At 38.0% G+C, this 17,482-nt stretch overlaps 1 protein-coding gene across 10 annotated transcripts in view; it reads right to left on the reverse strand.

Annotated features, from left to right (window-relative positions):
- DOCK10 (dedicator of cytokinesis 10) overlaps positions 1-17,482 on the reverse strand; it is a 160,975-nt gene that overhangs the window by 37,970 nt on the left and 105,523 nt on the right. For all 10 annotated transcript variants that reach the window (XM_030494631.1, XM_030494626.1, XM_030494625.1 and 7 more), the window contains exons 15-27: positions 17,011-17,133; positions 15,656-15,735; positions 13,427-13,614; positions 12,731-12,796; positions 11,789-11,881; positions 9,800-9,923; positions 9,527-9,648; positions 8,766-8,852; positions 8,130-8,222; positions 7,383-7,501; positions 4,467-4,536; positions 1,625-1,738; positions 392-463 (exon numbers count right to left, since the gene is read on the reverse strand). In XM_030494631.1, the coding sequence (XP_030350491.1) occupies positions 392-463; positions 1,625-1,738; positions 4,467-4,536; positions 7,383-7,501; positions 8,130-8,222; positions 8,766-8,852; positions 9,527-9,648; positions 9,800-9,923; positions 11,789-11,881; positions 12,731-12,796; positions 13,427-13,614; positions 15,656-15,735; positions 17,011-17,133 (1,351 nt within the window). The remainder of the gene's footprint in view (positions 1-391; positions 464-1,624; positions 1,739-4,466; positions 4,537-7,382; positions 7,502-8,129; positions 8,223-8,765; positions 8,853-9,526; positions 9,649-9,799; positions 9,924-11,788; positions 11,882-12,730; positions 12,797-13,426; positions 13,615-15,655; positions 15,736-17,010; positions 17,134-17,482) is intronic.

Here is a 17,482-nt window from a genome sequence, read left to right on the forward strand (position 1 = left end):
TTGATAATCAGGCAGAAAGGTCAAAGCATTGATCTCCAGCTAGGTAAGGTTTGCTGAAAGCGAAGTAGAGTTTCTAATCATTTATTTGCTGTCTGACATAATCACCTCTTGTGTAACCAGCAGAAATTAAAGAATTCTCATTGCAACTCATCCATTTCAAAGTTGATGCAACTGTATTTTTGGCCCACCAGTTGTGCACAAGCAAGAACAGATTTGAGCCTAGCAGGTAATACAATGTTTTTGTGTTTAAAAGCAGTATTTCACAAAGTATAACAGCATTTCTTTTTTTGACAAAGAAATGTCCCAGTATGTGTATTTCCCAGGATACCACATTTTATATTTTCTGTAAGAGACTGACTGCCTACTTAACTGAGATCATGTATATACTTACCTTTGTTTTCTTTGTATCAACCAAGTGCTGGGCCATTGATTTTAAGATAACTGCAAAGAAGAACCAGGAATGCTTTCAAAAGGAAGAAAAAAAAAAGAGATTAGGAAAAATGATTATCTGATAAATACTTTATAATGCATTACCATTCCTTATAGATGGACTGCATTTTTCAGTAATGTACAATGATAAACCCTATGTGACAAATAAATTGAAGAGCCAAGTGCCACGTATTTGAGTAACATCATATCCTGTCCTTGAGAGGACTGAAGCCATTTCAGGCACTTTGTCATTGAGGATCTGTGCAATAAGGAGCCCACAAACACCACATCTATAATCCTTCCATTCCTGCTGAGCACTGTCTTCATTGTTTGTTTGCAGGTAACTGGCAGAAATGCATGATGCAGTGAATCTCTGAGAACAGAAGCTGAGAATAAACTGCTTTGTTAGTTCCAGCAGATTGCTAATTTGGCCCAGAATAAGATAAATATCTGTATCCTCACATATCTCGGGAGATATGTGAAACAAATACAATGAAAAAGCTTACAAATTGAAAAAAACCCACAACAAACCCAACCACAAGTACTTTTGCATGGCCCAGGTTTCCTGCAGGTCACGTTTTCCGCTTTTTTTCAGCCTATTTTTGCTATTCCAGTGGCTCAGCACAGGAAATTGGAACTGGTTCACCCTAAACAGTTGAACACATTTTTGCCACTAGGAACTCCTGAGCTGGACTGGCTAGCTCTTATACCATAACTGACAGGCTCAGTGATGGGGCTTGCACATGTACGAACTTCTTAGACCTGGTTTGATACGAGAAACCTCAGGAAACCTCAATCACTCTCATTTTGGTCACTGTCAATCAAAGGCAGCAACTGAAATCAGATACAAATACCCTACTTACAGCTGAATATTCTCCCTGCATCTTCCAAAAATAAAACAAAATATCCTAAAAGTAACTGCCTACATCATATTGTGTAAGAATTAGGTTTTTGACTCAGACTGAGCTATAACAGAAAGGAGAAATTTTATCATGCAGCCCATGGCATTCTGAGAATCATGTTATGCTGAGAAACTGTAGCAAGTATGGTCAGTCTGTCTCTTGAATCACTGCAGGACGTGATTTGTGCAAACTCATTCAGAGAAAGAGGAGAGGAGAAAGAGATGCGACAAGTGAGTTTCATGCAGAAAACCAGCAGCAGAACTACAAATGTGCCAATTCAAGCTATCATTCACCTTTAAAACCTGTTTCACTGTTACTTGGTCATTTAACTTCAGAAGACCGGTCATATTCTTGGCCAGCTCCTCATGAATAGTCCTTTCCTCAAATGATTTGGTCCTGAACACATACTGAAGAAGAAAGGAAAATAAAAGATAACAAAATGTACATTAAAACAAATTTAAATAAAACTCAGTAGGTGAAGATAAATTATTTATTCACCACTAACAGCTGACAATCAGCCACCAAAATACCTTGACTGAACAATACACTTCTATACAGTTTAATTCCTCTAGCAGTAACAGCACAACACTGCTCCTTACAAAACCCCAGTTTCAAACACAACTTCCTGTTGATTCCAGATACATGTGAATCATGTGGAATTTCTGCTTAAAATCTGTACTACAATTTATTTTTTCAATAGGGCATAGGATCCTGACACCTCCTAAACTGCCTTTCAAGCCATTTCACCAGAGAAAAAAAAAAGAACAAGCAAGCAGAGGAAGTACGGAGGGTTTTTCACCCACCTAGTAAGGGCTACCTTCACTTGCTCCTTCCAGTGGCAACAGCTAGTCAGAGCTGGTAACAACTCTTCATCCTGAAAGGTGCAGAGCACTCACTGGATCTGACAGAAGGGGAAAACTATACCCCTTTTAGAAATCAATCCCTCAAGACAGGAATTTATCTACGAAACTCCTCAGAACTCATAAATCCAGTATAAGTTTTATTCAACAATTTAAGGTAATAATTTGGTACTGGGATCCACTGCTCCTTCGCTAAAGCAAGAGCTCTGCCAGTGCATCAGTTGGCATGAAATACCTTTTCAATTCAACCATGTAAGTAAAAGAAAGTAATATCACTCGAAAATATCTTATTAATAATCAGCCTTGTTTCCAGAGCAGACGCCATAAGCTTCTCCCTATGCAGTTTGACGCTTCTGGGTCCAGTTATTTAAGCCAGTGTAATTTCGCAGTATTACTGCATCTGAGTGACTCACAATTCTCAACTTACTTATTTCCCCAAACAGCATTTCTAAAGTAGGTATTAATTTCCTTACAGAGGGATAAAAGCGATTAACAGTTACTGGCTTTTGACTGCTGCTGGAAATGGGAAAACGGGCTAAATGAACTTCTGGTGTAGCACAATAATCACCTGTTATTTCAAAGATATTTAGCTGCAACAGGTGTCTATTGCAATTTTGAAAAGTAGAAGTGTTAGTATCCATTTAATTAACTACATTTAAATGTTAGGTTATTTATCTTGGATATATACTAATGATGAGATACTTGCTGGCCAACAGCATTATCCGTACTCATTTAATGGATATTCAACTGATACAGAGAACAAGGAGATCGTTTTCAAAGAGGCCACTCCTTAGGCTTTTTAAGTAATGGCACAGCTTGCCCGGAACCAAATTCCATACACAGAACATATCCATATATATTCTCTACATACCCTCTTCTTCAAAAAAATAATGGATTAAAAAAAGCTGAGTAAACAGGAAACAGTTGCAAAAATCTGAACTCCACAGATAAGAAAACAATTTATATATGATAGCACATACAAAGACACAGGATCTTGAAACTAAAATCACGACTTAAGATAATAATAAAAAGCTTAGTTAAAAAGCTGTAGCTTCCTAAGAAACATGTTGTCACCTTGCAACCATAGAGAGCACCCAGAAGTACCTCTTCCATAAAAATTACCACTTGTGGATCCTTTTCAACTACATTGAGGACAACTCTGTACATATACAATACAGATGGCCAGACATTTTAAAATGATAAATCTCATCACAGTCAAGAGGAATGCTGTAAACTGTGAGCAAGTTCGCTCTCTACAACTGCCTGAGAGGAGGGTGGAGTGAGGAGTTGGCTGGTCTCTTCTCACAAGTAACAAGTGATAGGACAAGAGGAAACGGCCTCAAGCTGCACCAGGGGAGATTTAGATTGGATTTTAGGAAAAATTTCTTCACCAAAATGGTGGTCAGGTATTGGAACAGGCTGCCCAGGGAAGAGGTGGAATCACTATCCCTGGAAGTGTTCAAAAAACGTGTAGATGAGGCCCTTAGTGACATGGTTTAGCAGTGGGCTTGGCAGTCCTGAGGTAAAGGTTAGACTTGATGATCTTAAAGGTCTTCTCCAACCTAGCTGATTCTATGATTCAAATGACATTGAATGTCTCCCACTGGTATCTAACTAGCTAAGGTTTCATGGTCTTTCATGTATTTCTTTCCCCTTTCCTTCTCTCAACCCCTGCAAGGCAGGAAATTCTTAGTTTCATTTCACAAAGACTGATGCTATGCCTATGCTACTAGAAGCTCAGTTGAAGCACATTTACACTATGTCTTGCTTACAAACTGCAAGCTCTAGGCATCAGCTGGCTATTGGGAATTGTCCCTCCTACATCTCAGTACCCTTTAGGAGTGCTCTACAGCTTCCTCCTCCTATGCTTGCTCAATTTGCTATCCTATGAAAACAAAGCTGCAATACACAAAACATGAGCAGCCCTTTGCCCTTCTCAACAAACTAAGGTTACAAGCCAGGATGCAGCTGAATTGGGTGGAGAAGGACACTTCACGGAGTGTCCCTGCTCTACAGGATGCCCTTAAAGCATAGAGAGGCAGTGTAATTTGTTCAAGGTGACACAGTTTCTCTCTCAAGGAGGAGAAGCGACTCAGCCTCTTTCAAATCTTACCTTAATTTCCTAACCAGAGTCACCCTGCCTGGCAGAGAGCTGTGATGCAAATGCAGAGAAAGCTACAAACCAGTACAAATAAGAGTAAACAAGAAAAAAAACCCCTGAAAAAGAACCCCAAACACCCATATAAAATAGTTAATAATATAACAGCAATCATACCATCACGTAAGAATTGATGCAGTTGTCCAGCTGCTCTTCATGGCACTTAGCAACAATGTTAGTAAGAACCCTGCAAGATAAAAAAAGGAAAAAAAAACCTGGTAAAAATTTAGCTGGTTTATCTCATAAGACAGAGAAAGTCTATCTGATACATCACTGTTCTGTTATTGTAACCTCATTTAAACAGTCTATGAAGGATGTGATCTAAATGATGAATAGCATGTGCAGAAACTGTCCCACTGGGAAAAAAACAGTCATTCCTTGGGCCCTCCACTTGCATGGACTGCGTTGTTATATATGCATTCATCTAACAAAATGCACCCAATTTTAATGATTATAATTGAACTGACATTTCGGCAAAAGAAAACTACTAACTAAAGCTTATACAGACCTTGGATGATTTGGAGTAAGAAAAATTAGAGTATGTTAATAAAACAGGCAAGAGCCTCTTTCTCTGGGAGTATTAATTGGCAGGTCATCTCAGATATTGGTAATTCTGTAAAGCACTGACACTTTGCTTATGACAGCACTGTTAATGAAAGACAAACACAAGCCTGGGCTCAAGCCCAAGCATGCCCCTCTCCTGCTCTGTTTGCCCAAAAGTCTGAGCACAGCACCCTCTCGTTACTGCGCAGCAGGGAAAGGCTGGGCATTTCGTGCAACCATAGATCATTTGAGTTTCTGCAGATCAGCTTGGTGATCAGCGACATGGAAGAAGTGGGGTCATGCTGGCTCCACTCTCACAACCTGAGCTTCTACTAACAGCAGAGATGGCGTTACTTGAGACCAAGTGTTTTGACAAAGTTTTCTATTCAGTCTGTTTCTGGGCCATCTTTCTTTGAGAGCATCCTGTTCCAGAAAACACAAGTGTGAGCAAGCAGTCTTCTTCAACTTAACCATGAGATTTCCTCTTGATTATTGGGATCTCATTTTTTCAGGATACTTACTATAGAAAAGACTCTGCAATTCTATAATCTTATTTTTATATTGAAAAAATGGGGAGGAAACAGTTCATGATTCTCAAATGTAAAAAATTACTGAACTGTATCTCGAATTCAGGGGTATGCATAGCAACAGTATGACAGAAATGGATTATTAATATGCCTGACTGTGGCCCACATACAAGTAGTCATTTTGACTAGCTTGATTTGAGTATTTATTGCCAATTCTTATTATTGGAATCAAAAGCTTTTCAACTCTTTTAAGTCAGTATTTTTCATAGATCTCATTTCTTGCTGTGAGTAGGAAAAGTCAAACTTGTAGCAAAACACAAAACCTATGACAAAATTAGGTGTGCCTATTCCGATCCTTCAGCCTTTACTCTGATTTGAAATTGAAACAAGTTTTGGCAAAGATGAGACAGAGAAATGATGACATGACTGGGACCCCAGACAAGTAAATAACCATGAGAGAGTATAAAAGGAATAATGTTTTCTCCCCAACACATAAGCCAATCTATGCTCTCATTCTGTTGTTGTTGATTTTAATAGGTTCAACACAAGCTGCTCCAAGCTATTCAGAATGAATTACAATGTGTGTATATATAGGACACATCAATGAATGGCACACACAGCAGACACGCATGTTCCTATTGACATCAACTCTACCAGCACAAAAGCTAACACACAGCCAAGAAAAACACTGAAATGAGAATCCTTCTTTTGTTTTGTTTTGTTTTGTTTTTTGGCCAGGTGGGTGTATAGTCAAAATCTGAGCATGAAAAAGTAACATCCTTCCACTTCTCCATCCAACCATTAAAGTTATTTTTTAAACAGCTGCTTCTTCTATAGCATTTCTTTTCCAATCAGTTAACCAGTGCTGAAATTCTTCATTTTCTCTATCTAGCCTTAGCATCAGTTGATTTGTTGGTGATAAAGGAATCCTGAACAAAGTTCCAACTGCCTCTCTCCCTTTGGAAACAGTATGCATTGATGAAATCACACATATTTACAATGAAAGGTTCTTTGAAACCTACTGCCTAGGTGTAGTAAAACTGGACTTTGCCCTGCAAGGTGCCATGATCCTTTGATAAAGGACCTTGAAAGTCTAGCTTTCCAAGGCTAAGATGAGGAATTCTGCTTCCTTGCTTCTTTAAGTTTTCCTAATTAATCTTTCTTCAGGAACTAATTCTGAAGAACAATCTGTGGAAAGAAAGAAAATACACTGACAGCAGATTAGTCTAACAGGGTTGCTGAGGAGAGTTGTCATTTTTTCCCACTAATTGTATTATTGTCCTCATGTTTAGTTTCTGGCAGAAATACAACAAAAACACCACTATGGCCAAAAGAAAATGCAGTACAACTTTCCGCCCTCCTGCAGAGACCAATAATAATCTCTCCAGTATTTTTTTTTCCTGCTGCCCTTATTAACAGCATCAATAAAGACAACTTCATTATGTGAGGGGTGAGAAACTTAGCAAATCATTCCAGTTGTTTGCCTGCTCACTGGAAAGTGCTCCCATTGCTTTTCAGTTATTGCTGACACACTCTAATTAAAAAATGCCCCAGAACAGTGCGATCTGGTTGTTTGACTCTGCATTGGATGCGGCAAGATGCTAAGCTCTTCCTATGCTGAACTCCACATTCTCAGACTCAAACATAAATCAAAATTGATATTCAGCTTTGCTAGAAAGCACTTAGCTCCTTAAGAACCAGGCCTCTATCTACAATTGCCTCAGGGTACAGAGACATGTCCCCCATGGTCTGTGATTTCCTGGTTCATATCAGTCAGCCACATGATACTATGCTCTTCCATTCATTATTTGCAGAGCCCTGTGTTAAGGGGGAAGCAGGCATTCTCACCTATTAAAGTCTAAATGTCATAGTGAGCCTTTGTAAGAGCAGCTATAATTGGACTAACATCTACATTTGCACTCTAGAGAGAATTCTTTTCCTTATATAGAAAATATTCAGATACCTGGTCACAGCTGTTGTAACTTCATCATCACTGTTTTGCACCAAAACCCAGAAGAGTTGATTAAGGACTACAGGAAGAAAATTCATAATTACATGAATCTTCTCAATCCTCAGCAAATTCTGTAACAGATGTAAGAAAGAAAATGAGAGATTTCTAATACGAGCAATGAAAGCCCATTACTTGCTTTCCTGCTTCAGCAGGTAAAATACAGTGCAGCCACTGGTGTAATAGTAGTAGGAAAACAGGACGACTAAAGAGTGGACTGGCTCTCCATGAAGTTAGTTCTAAATACAACCATCAACACACCTGCAGGTATTGTCCGAATCTCAGAATTCCACTATTTTGCTCTACCCTGACTTAAGGGGGGAGAGAAAGACAGGGAGAAACCAAAACCAATTTTCGTATTTCACTATGGATACATATGTAAGTGCAACAGAGCAATATTACACCAACCTTTAACAGGATCCAAGGCTTGGCATAGGTTGAATTATCAAAGTTGATGGTCAGATGCAGCCATGCTCTAAAGGAGATGGGATGGGAGACACCTCTGTGACCAGTAATGCATCTGTCACATCAACTAAGTCTAACTGGAGTTGCCATGGACCCCATTGCCTCCTAGTAAGTCTATGCCATGTTTAGAATTGTGCAGTGATGGATCAGTTGAGTTGAACTGATCCAGCAGCTGGATCAGTTGCCTGTGTCCTAAAACCAATTTTATAGCACAGTTTGTGCTGCCAGTTACTTTACCTTACAAGAATTGATAAAGTTTGAGGTAGGAGGCTGGGATAGATCCTTTTCCCTTTCCTGGCACTGATGGAAAAAGTTATTCAGGTATGGATCCTAAAATGATAAACGTTCACATTAATGTGTATTATAGATTAGATTCAGCTCCATAAATTGGTTATAGCAATCACCTGTAATACTGACGAACACATGTGGTCCCTACACCTTAAACATAAGACAGAGAAAGACAGATCAACTTATTCAGCCCAACCCACTGGCCAGCACAGTTTGCTATATACAACTTATTTCTAAGTGCTTTGGCCACTCTTTTTTTCAGTGTTGTGAGCAATTCATTTTTTAGCTCACAATCTAAGGGATTTCAATGGCCAGATTTTTTTTGGTTTTCTTCTTGGTGCTCATGGTTTATTTTCTTGCTGGTTACACTAATATTCCACAATTTTTCCATTGGTATAATCTTAAGTAAGTTATATTTTTCCTTAAAGTGTGTATTCCATCATTGTCATCTTGCCCTTCTACACTCAAATAACCTTTAAATGTTAGAGAAACAAATTCATGCAGGATTTTAAAACATCTTTCAGACATTCCTTGACACTTCTTGTTTGTAAGCAGGTAACAGAGCTAAGAAGAAATTTGGTTTACCTGAGTATTTACTGTCGATACAACAAAAGTAGAGACTTTGAAAAGTGGTTTCCCACTATCTACCCATTTCACATCACAGCCAATCTGCTATTAAAACAAAAACAAAAAAAGTCACATTTTTCCACTTATTTCCTACTTATTCAACTCTTCATCACATTTTCACTGTGTAGCTTTGCACACGCACATGTGTGAACTGTGCTGGCTACTGTGCTTTCACACTACGGAATGACTGCAATACAAACCCACTTTTCAATGCAAGCCCACAGATGTTACCATTCAAGGGACCAGATCACTGCCCTACCCTGTCCTCATGACAATGGTAAACCAAACACAAGGACCCAGAAATAATCCAAACCGGACAGGATCAGTGGGAAAAATATGATAGCACAGAACTGGAGAACGAATCATGATCGTAGATCACATCAGCAGGAGAATGAGTGTCATATGGCCTGAGTTTGTGAAAAGGGTTCTTTTTGACCACTCTCCTGCATGTTTTGGAGAAGTTAGGTAGGATGGTATAGACTACACAGTTATAAAATGAACTTTTTCCATATACACTGTGAATCAGTGACATATGACTAGCAGTCCAGTGGTACCTCTATAAACTAGTTTATATACTCGATACACACATGAACATTCTAAACCAGATACCCTATATATTATCATTTACACTTCCAGATAAGTGCAAAACCAAATCTGATCTCACGTAAAACATGCGCAAATAAAAGCTCTTTGAGTAATACGAAAGTGTGAATTAATACCTTTCCACAAGTTGGTTCTTGAAGGCTCAAGTAATTGGGAGGCAGACTGCTTGCCACTGGCACATTGTGGTCGTGGGAAGCTAACTGGGTATCTTTCAACAAAGGAAGCCATGCGTATCCCACTGTGCACAAGAACAAATCAATATGATTCTTTGGAAAAACAAGCTTCTCAAGTTCAAAGGAAGACAATAATATCCAGCCAGAAATTCTGCAATCCTTTTTTGAATGTACATAATTTATATTTATAATTGAAAGTAATTCTACTACAGGTACCTGGTGTTTCCAGAGCCTCTTTCTTTTTGGCATTAGCTTTTGCATTTATGTCACAGGTGACATGATAAAATGAAAACAGAATGTGGTGTTTCTTATGGAGTTGAGTGGGAAGTTCAATTTTCACCTGAAATGTAAAATGTTACACCTCACTTTAGTTCAAAAATCGATTAAACCAGGCATCAGAGACGGTCTAAATGAATGACATCTCTCTACACAGAGGATTAAGTACAGTCTGCCTTCAGCGGCTAACGTTTGTCTTCATGGGTTAGAGATGCATGCTTAAGGAAATTGTTTAGGATGATCATACATCACTTCTACTTAAAACAGCTTTTTTCTTCTCTCTCTTGTGGATGAATATTTACATTTATGATGAAAGAGAGTAAGATGAAAGAGGACAGAACTAAAGAATGACAGACTCTGCTTAGAAGTGATTACCTGCACTCTAGCAGCCATAAATAGCCATCATCATTCTCATATTTACAGGACAACAAAAGCAAAAACTGAAATGACATCTCTGCTACTGCTTCATCAACATTTCATAGCAAAGAACAAGTAATAAAAGCTGATACAAAAATAAACGTCTATTTAGGATTTCTGCTCAGTCCTAAAGCCCATATAATGTCATCCATGAATCCCTACAGATCGGGGTTAAGGTATTATTAAGCTATTGGAATAAAAAGTAATCAAAACATGTTACCATAGGAAAAAATAAAAAAAGACCTCTTGCACTTGTGAACTATGATAAAGTTTATCCAAGCTAGTCCTATACCTATAGTAAAGTTTAGAAATTGTTGATAAATGCTTCCAGTGTTAAATCAGCTTATGAGTAAGAATCTAATACCATAAACACAGAATTGAAATGGGCATTCAGACATGGAGATTGAGACAACTTTCTTCATAACATACCATATTCTTTTAAAGACTGCTCTTTGTACGAGGAACGTCTAGGACAGGTGCACACCTCTTCCAGCCACATCAGCTATTAAGAGCTGAATTCAGCCCTTTGTTCAAGTTGAAAGTAATCTGCCCAAACCAGATGGCTCACTAGCATCACATGGAGGACATTTTCAGACGTGTTAAAACCCAAACCACTGCTTGCAAAGGAGTAGTGGAGGGTTCAGGATCTCTGAAGATTTAATGCTTTAAGGTCCAGCTCAGTTCCTAAACATGAATCTTAAAATTGATACTTCACATGTAGTTGTACATTATCTTCTGGTCTTGCTTCTGCCATTTTATCACAGTAAATTTTAACTGAAAAAGGAAGTTTTCCAAGATCAAGCCAACAGTTTGGAAAATGCTGGCTATATACTAATGCTGTTTGCCAACCTCATCACTACATATAAAGCAGTAGTGGAAAATCCAGAACAGACACGTGACATTCACAGGCCACCAAACATACTAGTCACTGAAAAAGCGAAATTAAGTTCACCTGCAGAAATCCTGGGGAATTAATATTTGGTGTTGCTGAAACATAAAGATGCATGACTAACATTCGGCAAAGGCAAATGTATGAACTCTGTTCTACAGCCACATCCTCAGAAGCACCAGCTAACTGCCTTGCTGTAGCCACTACAGATCACTGTACATTCTGTTCAGACCACTGGATTAACAAGAATGCCTCAATGCAGATCTTCTACCTCACAGAAGGATTTGTTCTGACATTTGGCTAATGTTTACTATTTCCATTAAATTCAGAGATGCAGCTGGACCTTAATGTAATCCAGACATGCATTTTAGAGAGCTGGACTATTCATAAGTAATTCTACAGAAACTTAACTGTACTCAGAACACCTTACAAAAGGAAGGATTCACTGAGTTGATTTAGGAAAAAACAACATAAAACGTGAGACTATATGTAAATCTCCATAACACAGGCCCATCCAGATACACAGTCAATTGTAATGGAAGTATTCTTTGCACATACTTTTCTGTCTCATTGGCAAACATGTGCAATTGACAGACATTTAATGAAAGAAAAAGCAGACTGACCTCATCATAGAAATCAGGATTCTGGGAATGATGTAGCACAGCGGTGTAGGCTACCGAGGTAAATAATGGTCCACCTGGCTTCCCATAAATGCACTGATAAAAGTAACATGTTTTAATTATATTGTGAAATTCTGCTGATGATACTAGTCTTGGTATATCTAATATGCTTGTACATTGAAAACAATATCATGAAAGATTGATAATTACTTTGATTCAATATTGAGATAAATATTTTAAGTGCTCAAACCTGCAATTTTTTAAACACAGTTACCGTAAAAGTCCATTGATTCTAAGAAAATTACCATACACTCTGCTAAGCAATGCAGACTCCTTCCTTGCTGTTATCAATTTTGGTTTTCTGCAAAATGCTTTACAAAAGCTATTTTACTTTTATGCAGTTCAATACACAACATGATGCCTTTACTGACTTTTCAATGTTATAAAAGCTATACCAGTTAATCTCCTTGCTGGCAGAGTCCAGTCTGGAGGCTCTTGATTATTGAGTGATGGCAACTTTATTTATTCATTGGGAAACTACAGTACAGAAATGCTATGCAACAGCCCTTGGTCAATAGCAAAGTTAAGAATTAAATCTAATTTTGTGCCTCACTCTTTTCAATCAAGTGTCCTGATCTCAGTGAGAAAAGTAGGGTATATGGTAAATTTTAGAGTAAGAAAATTACTCTGTAAAAAATGGTTCAGTTTCTTAACATTGCCTTCTTCACCCTCCACCAGTTAGAAAACTGGCACTGCAACATGGCACTGTGAGCTGCAATGATTATGACCAGCTGGGATCAAACAGAACCACAGTGTAAATGTAGAAGGATGCATGACAACATTCACTTTATAACTGCTCCAGATGAGTATAGCCCTGATTCCTGGGTTTTATAAGTAATGTCTTCAGAAATACTGTTCTCTGAATATACTCTTGTTGTGCCTCACCTTCAATGACTTTGATCCTTCTTCATCAGAGCTTTTAAATTCAATGCACACTGTTATATTCCTTGCCTGAAAAGACAGGAACACATGAAAGCTTACCATCAGAAATATGGTACCCATAAAACAATAGGCAAACTGTAAGGGTTGAAATAAGTACTTTTCAAAATCTAGGAGAAAGATGTAGATGGTGTATCAACATTTAACATGACTTTAAGTCACAGTGATATCACTAGAAAGAATATTTCCAAGAAGAGCTGGCAAAGTGCAAACCAGGTCTCAAACTGACTGTGTAGAAGCAGATTATACAGTAACAAGCACTTACCTGTGTCTTGTCCTTAATTAATTTTCAATCACCATAAAAACAGTACTCATGTTTCATTTAAGAACTACAAATATTATCCAGATTAATTTTATTTGCACACATCATTTCATTAAAACACAGCCCTTCTGAGAATTGTGAAAAAGCTATTCCACATTATCTCTCTTTGAATCACTGATACAACTTACAATTGATCCACAAATTCAGTTCATTAAAGTTGTACCAATGCTGTATGATTGAAAAATTCAAAAAAAAATCAAAATCCAAGTCAATGGCATCACCATTTTCTCCTCCTTTATGATGAGTACTCCTTCACTTCAATGAGAGCTCATGCAGTAAACTACTACTCAATATTGGCCTGAATCAGTTACATACTGTACCTTGTTGAAGTATTTTTGGCTATCATACTTGAGGTGTTTTGGATATATGTATATTTGGTTCTTGTACACTCTGTAAGGTCGAGAATATTTTGTTGATTCCTGTACAAACTCCTCAACTTCCACTGTAGGTTGATGCTCCTTTATGTCATTAAATGGCTTGATTGGAATAAAAGACGAAGTTACACAGTCTTTGAAAGAACAGAGAAGAAAACCATCACATATTATGTCTGTTTTTACAATCTTGCTACTAAGAATAAATATTGAGATAGAACAAGTAAAATTGTGCCATAACTTGTGAAGAGTAAGTAATGCTGCAATGCAACAGGTCAAATCCTGCCTTAAATTGCATCCATGTTACCTCAGAACAATTACAATATATCACCCTTACATCTCACTTGAGTTAAACAGTACAGCACTGAAAACCTCTTTTGATACACAGAGTATTTGATGGCATAACATCACCATTGGTATATGGACACTTTCAACAGAATATATTGAAGCGATGTTGTTTCTAATTAATTTTACAGCTCAATAGCTCATTTAAGTTTTCCTATTAACTAATAACATTGTAAACAAAATGAAGAAACAAGCAGTGCAGAAATAGATTAAATATGTGATACAACTGGGATAACTGAAATCAGATCAAGAAACAGAAGATGAAAATAAGCACTCTGTCACCCAGACAGGGAGAGATTAAAACCAGATATACTCTGTTTGCCTGTGCCATTAAATCAGTGAGACATTTGAATTCAGCATGGAGAACTCAAGGGCTGTTTGTACAAAACTAGCAAATAGCACCTGCTGCCCTATTACCAGCTTTGGGGCCCTGACCTTCCAGTGCGAAGGACAAGAAGGGACCACGCAGCACAGGTGGGAGCTTCAGGAACCTTTTCCTTTCTTCCCCTTTGCTAGAACTACATGAGTTTGGCTTCCCTGCATACGGCAGAAAAGGCAGAAGTTTTGTTTCAGGTTAAACACTCAGACAACATCCCCTGATACAGCACTGGCTCCAGACCTTGTAGTAAATAGTCTTATAAAAACAAAGATCTACTTCCGTTGTCTACTGCAAACTGACACTAATGTGAAGCAGGGTAGCGTTGGTCTCTAGAGACACAACTGTACTGGCAAATTCTTGACAAGATTTTTGGCCAACTTCCTTTTTAGTGGCTTTTCGTGGTAATAAAGAACTTTAGCACTATCCTAGCGCAACTTATTTTGGGTGGGAAGGAGATGTTAGAACCGATTACTGCTATTACAAGACTTCCTTCAGAGCTGGCTGAAGTCAATAGAGTTTTCATGGAGATTTTAATGAATCCTACAGCATGGAAGTTTTCTGGTACAGTTTTTAAATTATTTTACAGAGTAACACAACTCTTCCCTATACTGAAAAAATGTTTAAGCTGTTAGTCTTCAGAATGAGGGAATTTTCATTGACTTTCCACAGGAACTGGGCACTTTACTAGCACATACCCTCTAAAGCCAGACTTTCACTTGGCCACAGTGCACACCCAAGCTGCTTTGGACCATTTTGCCTACTCCAAGCTATCAGTTTCTTTTAATTTCAAAATTAAAAATTGCTTTTGAAATGTTAGTGAAACTGAATTTTTATCTAATACCACATGAAGATGGTATAAAGATGCATGATGATAGACTTTAGAGAAATTCAATGGTCCTGAGCTTTTTGCAATGGTGGGTCACAGAAATGTGGTCCCTGAAACAGAAAATTTAAAAAGAGATACAAGGATCCAGATAGAAGCATCTATTTTAGCAGTTGCTGAACTGATGCCAGAGTGGCCTCTGAACAAATTCCTCCAGCTAGACTGCATTCTTGAAACCTGCCACGTCTCACATGTCCTAATTCACAGAGAATATGAGCATCACAGTCCATCAAGCGTGCAAGGCTCTTAACCTTGAGCTACAGAAGTCCACTCAGTTCTTTGGCCTAACCCCTTAGAGAGCAAAATGTGGTGCTTGGACTTTTACCACATGTAGATTCACCATGTTGTATTCTGTATTGCTCAGGTATATCTGGCCAGGTAGAGGCTGAAACAAAGAATGGTGTAATTAAATCGAAACAAATCCAGAACACTCTCCTGCAAACATTTGTCTATACGACGGGCAAAAATTCTACCAGAATTGTCTCAAGTCAGTAGTTATGGCTGCAAAGCCTATGCCCTATTGACAATGACAATGTCCTATTTAATGATAATAATTAAAGTGGAGTCATACTTGGATGTTCCAAAGGAACACAATCGACTGCAATCTCCAAACAGCCAGGTATAGTCTGTATTTTGCTAATCTTCTCTGCTCTGCAATGACAGGAATGAAAACATTTTAGAAAGTTAGAACAAAAAAACCCATCATATGGATTAATTTAAAATAAAAAACAGACCCTGATTTAAGACAAATATATATTTAACACTTTTAACATACACCTATTGGCTATTATGCCCAAATCAAACGTGACAGCAGGAAAGAAACATGGTTTGTTTTGATTTTCCTTTCTTGGCTTCATCCCTGCCTTTTTTTGCAAGCAATATTATAGCATATTTTGTAGAAGAGGAAGAAACTGAAGAACCTAACCTTATCAGAATTAACTTACCCACTTTTTCTTTCTAAAATCTGAATCAAATGTTCTCTAAAAGGAATTCAATAAGCACTAGGACGAGAGGAGTGCACAGCATCATGGCTTCTGCAAGTGTTATGCTGAAAAGGGACCAAGACATATTCCTTGTGCCCAAGCAATTTGAGAAGCGCCCAAACTGTGACGCTTTTATCTAGGAGATGCTTTAGACAGACAAACCCAATAGTGGTGACTCTAGTAAGAGTAGTAAGAATTTCAGTAAAGTTTCTTGACAAGTAACAGTAAGATGGCAGAGGAGATTAAGGGCCTGATCCAACCCCTGTAGTTGACTTTCAATCTTTCTATGATCTGATTTTATATAAATGGAACAGGAGAAGTTACTTAGATTTACTCATATTTAGAGTAATTTAGAGTAGAAGGGACAGTAAGAAACTCATGGTTCAGTTCTCATGTCACTTATCCAGTATAAACAAAGACTCTGCTTTAAAATTAACCTGATTTACACCTTTGTGAAAGACTCTCCAGCCAACTGCTATTCACTAATTTACATGCTGTCAAACATTTGGAAAAGTTTTTTCCTTCCAATGTCCACTCTGTAGATTGTCATGGAGACTCAAACAAACAAAAGCAAGGAGTAGGGAAACCATTAAAGAATGGTTTTTAATTTTTCTCTCTTTACCCCCGCCCCCCTTTCTTTTCTCCCAAGATAATGTTCTCTTGGTTGGTTACTTCACCTGCACCTCCCCTGATGGAAGCTAATTTAAGAAATCACTACCTTTAGGCTATAACACATTTATTAATGTGCCAAATGACATTTTAGTTTTCCTGGAAAGTCCAACCTAAAGCACTTTTGGGCAGGTAATAGGCTAATGTGAAAAACACTAATTTAATATGGCCAGTTCAGCACACAGTGTTAAATGAATAAAAAAGCTGTGAAAACGATCCTGCACAGCTTTATAAAGCTTTTACTTGTCAAACCAAATTAAAAACTGTTCCTTACCTTCTGTATTCTGCTATTAGTTTAATCAAGTCTTCCATGGAAATCTTATTACTTTCTTGCCTGAATAAAGGTGAGAATCGGGAGTCTCTGTCAACATTTCCCTGATTATCTTTAAACACTGGTCTATAAGGAAAGAAGAATGACACATCTATAAACATTCACCCAATATGTATATTTGAACATTTGAAATTGTCATGTAATCTTTTAACAAGGTTATGATATGAATTCTTACACAAACTCAAGGGCTTCCTGCAGAGCTTCACACAAGGAAGCTCTTCCAAGCTGTACACTTGCAGGAGCATAGGCTAGTTCAGTTTACTTGCATGTCCGGTCCCAGTCCTGCAGACACTTAAGACCTTGTTTAATCTTACGTGATGCGCTCAGTCCCCATTGACCTCAGGTGCTCACAGAGTGGAGTTGCTGGGGTTTAATGCAAGAACAGATCACCATCCAGTTCAGCATCCACCATTCT

The sequence above is a fragment of the Strigops habroptila genome, chromosome 8, assembly GCF_004027225.2.
Source record: "Strigops habroptila isolate Jane chromosome 8, bStrHab1.2.pri, whole genome shotgun sequence".
Classification (NCBI taxonomy): Eukaryota; Metazoa; Chordata; class Aves; order Psittaciformes; family Psittacidae; genus Strigops; species Strigops habroptila.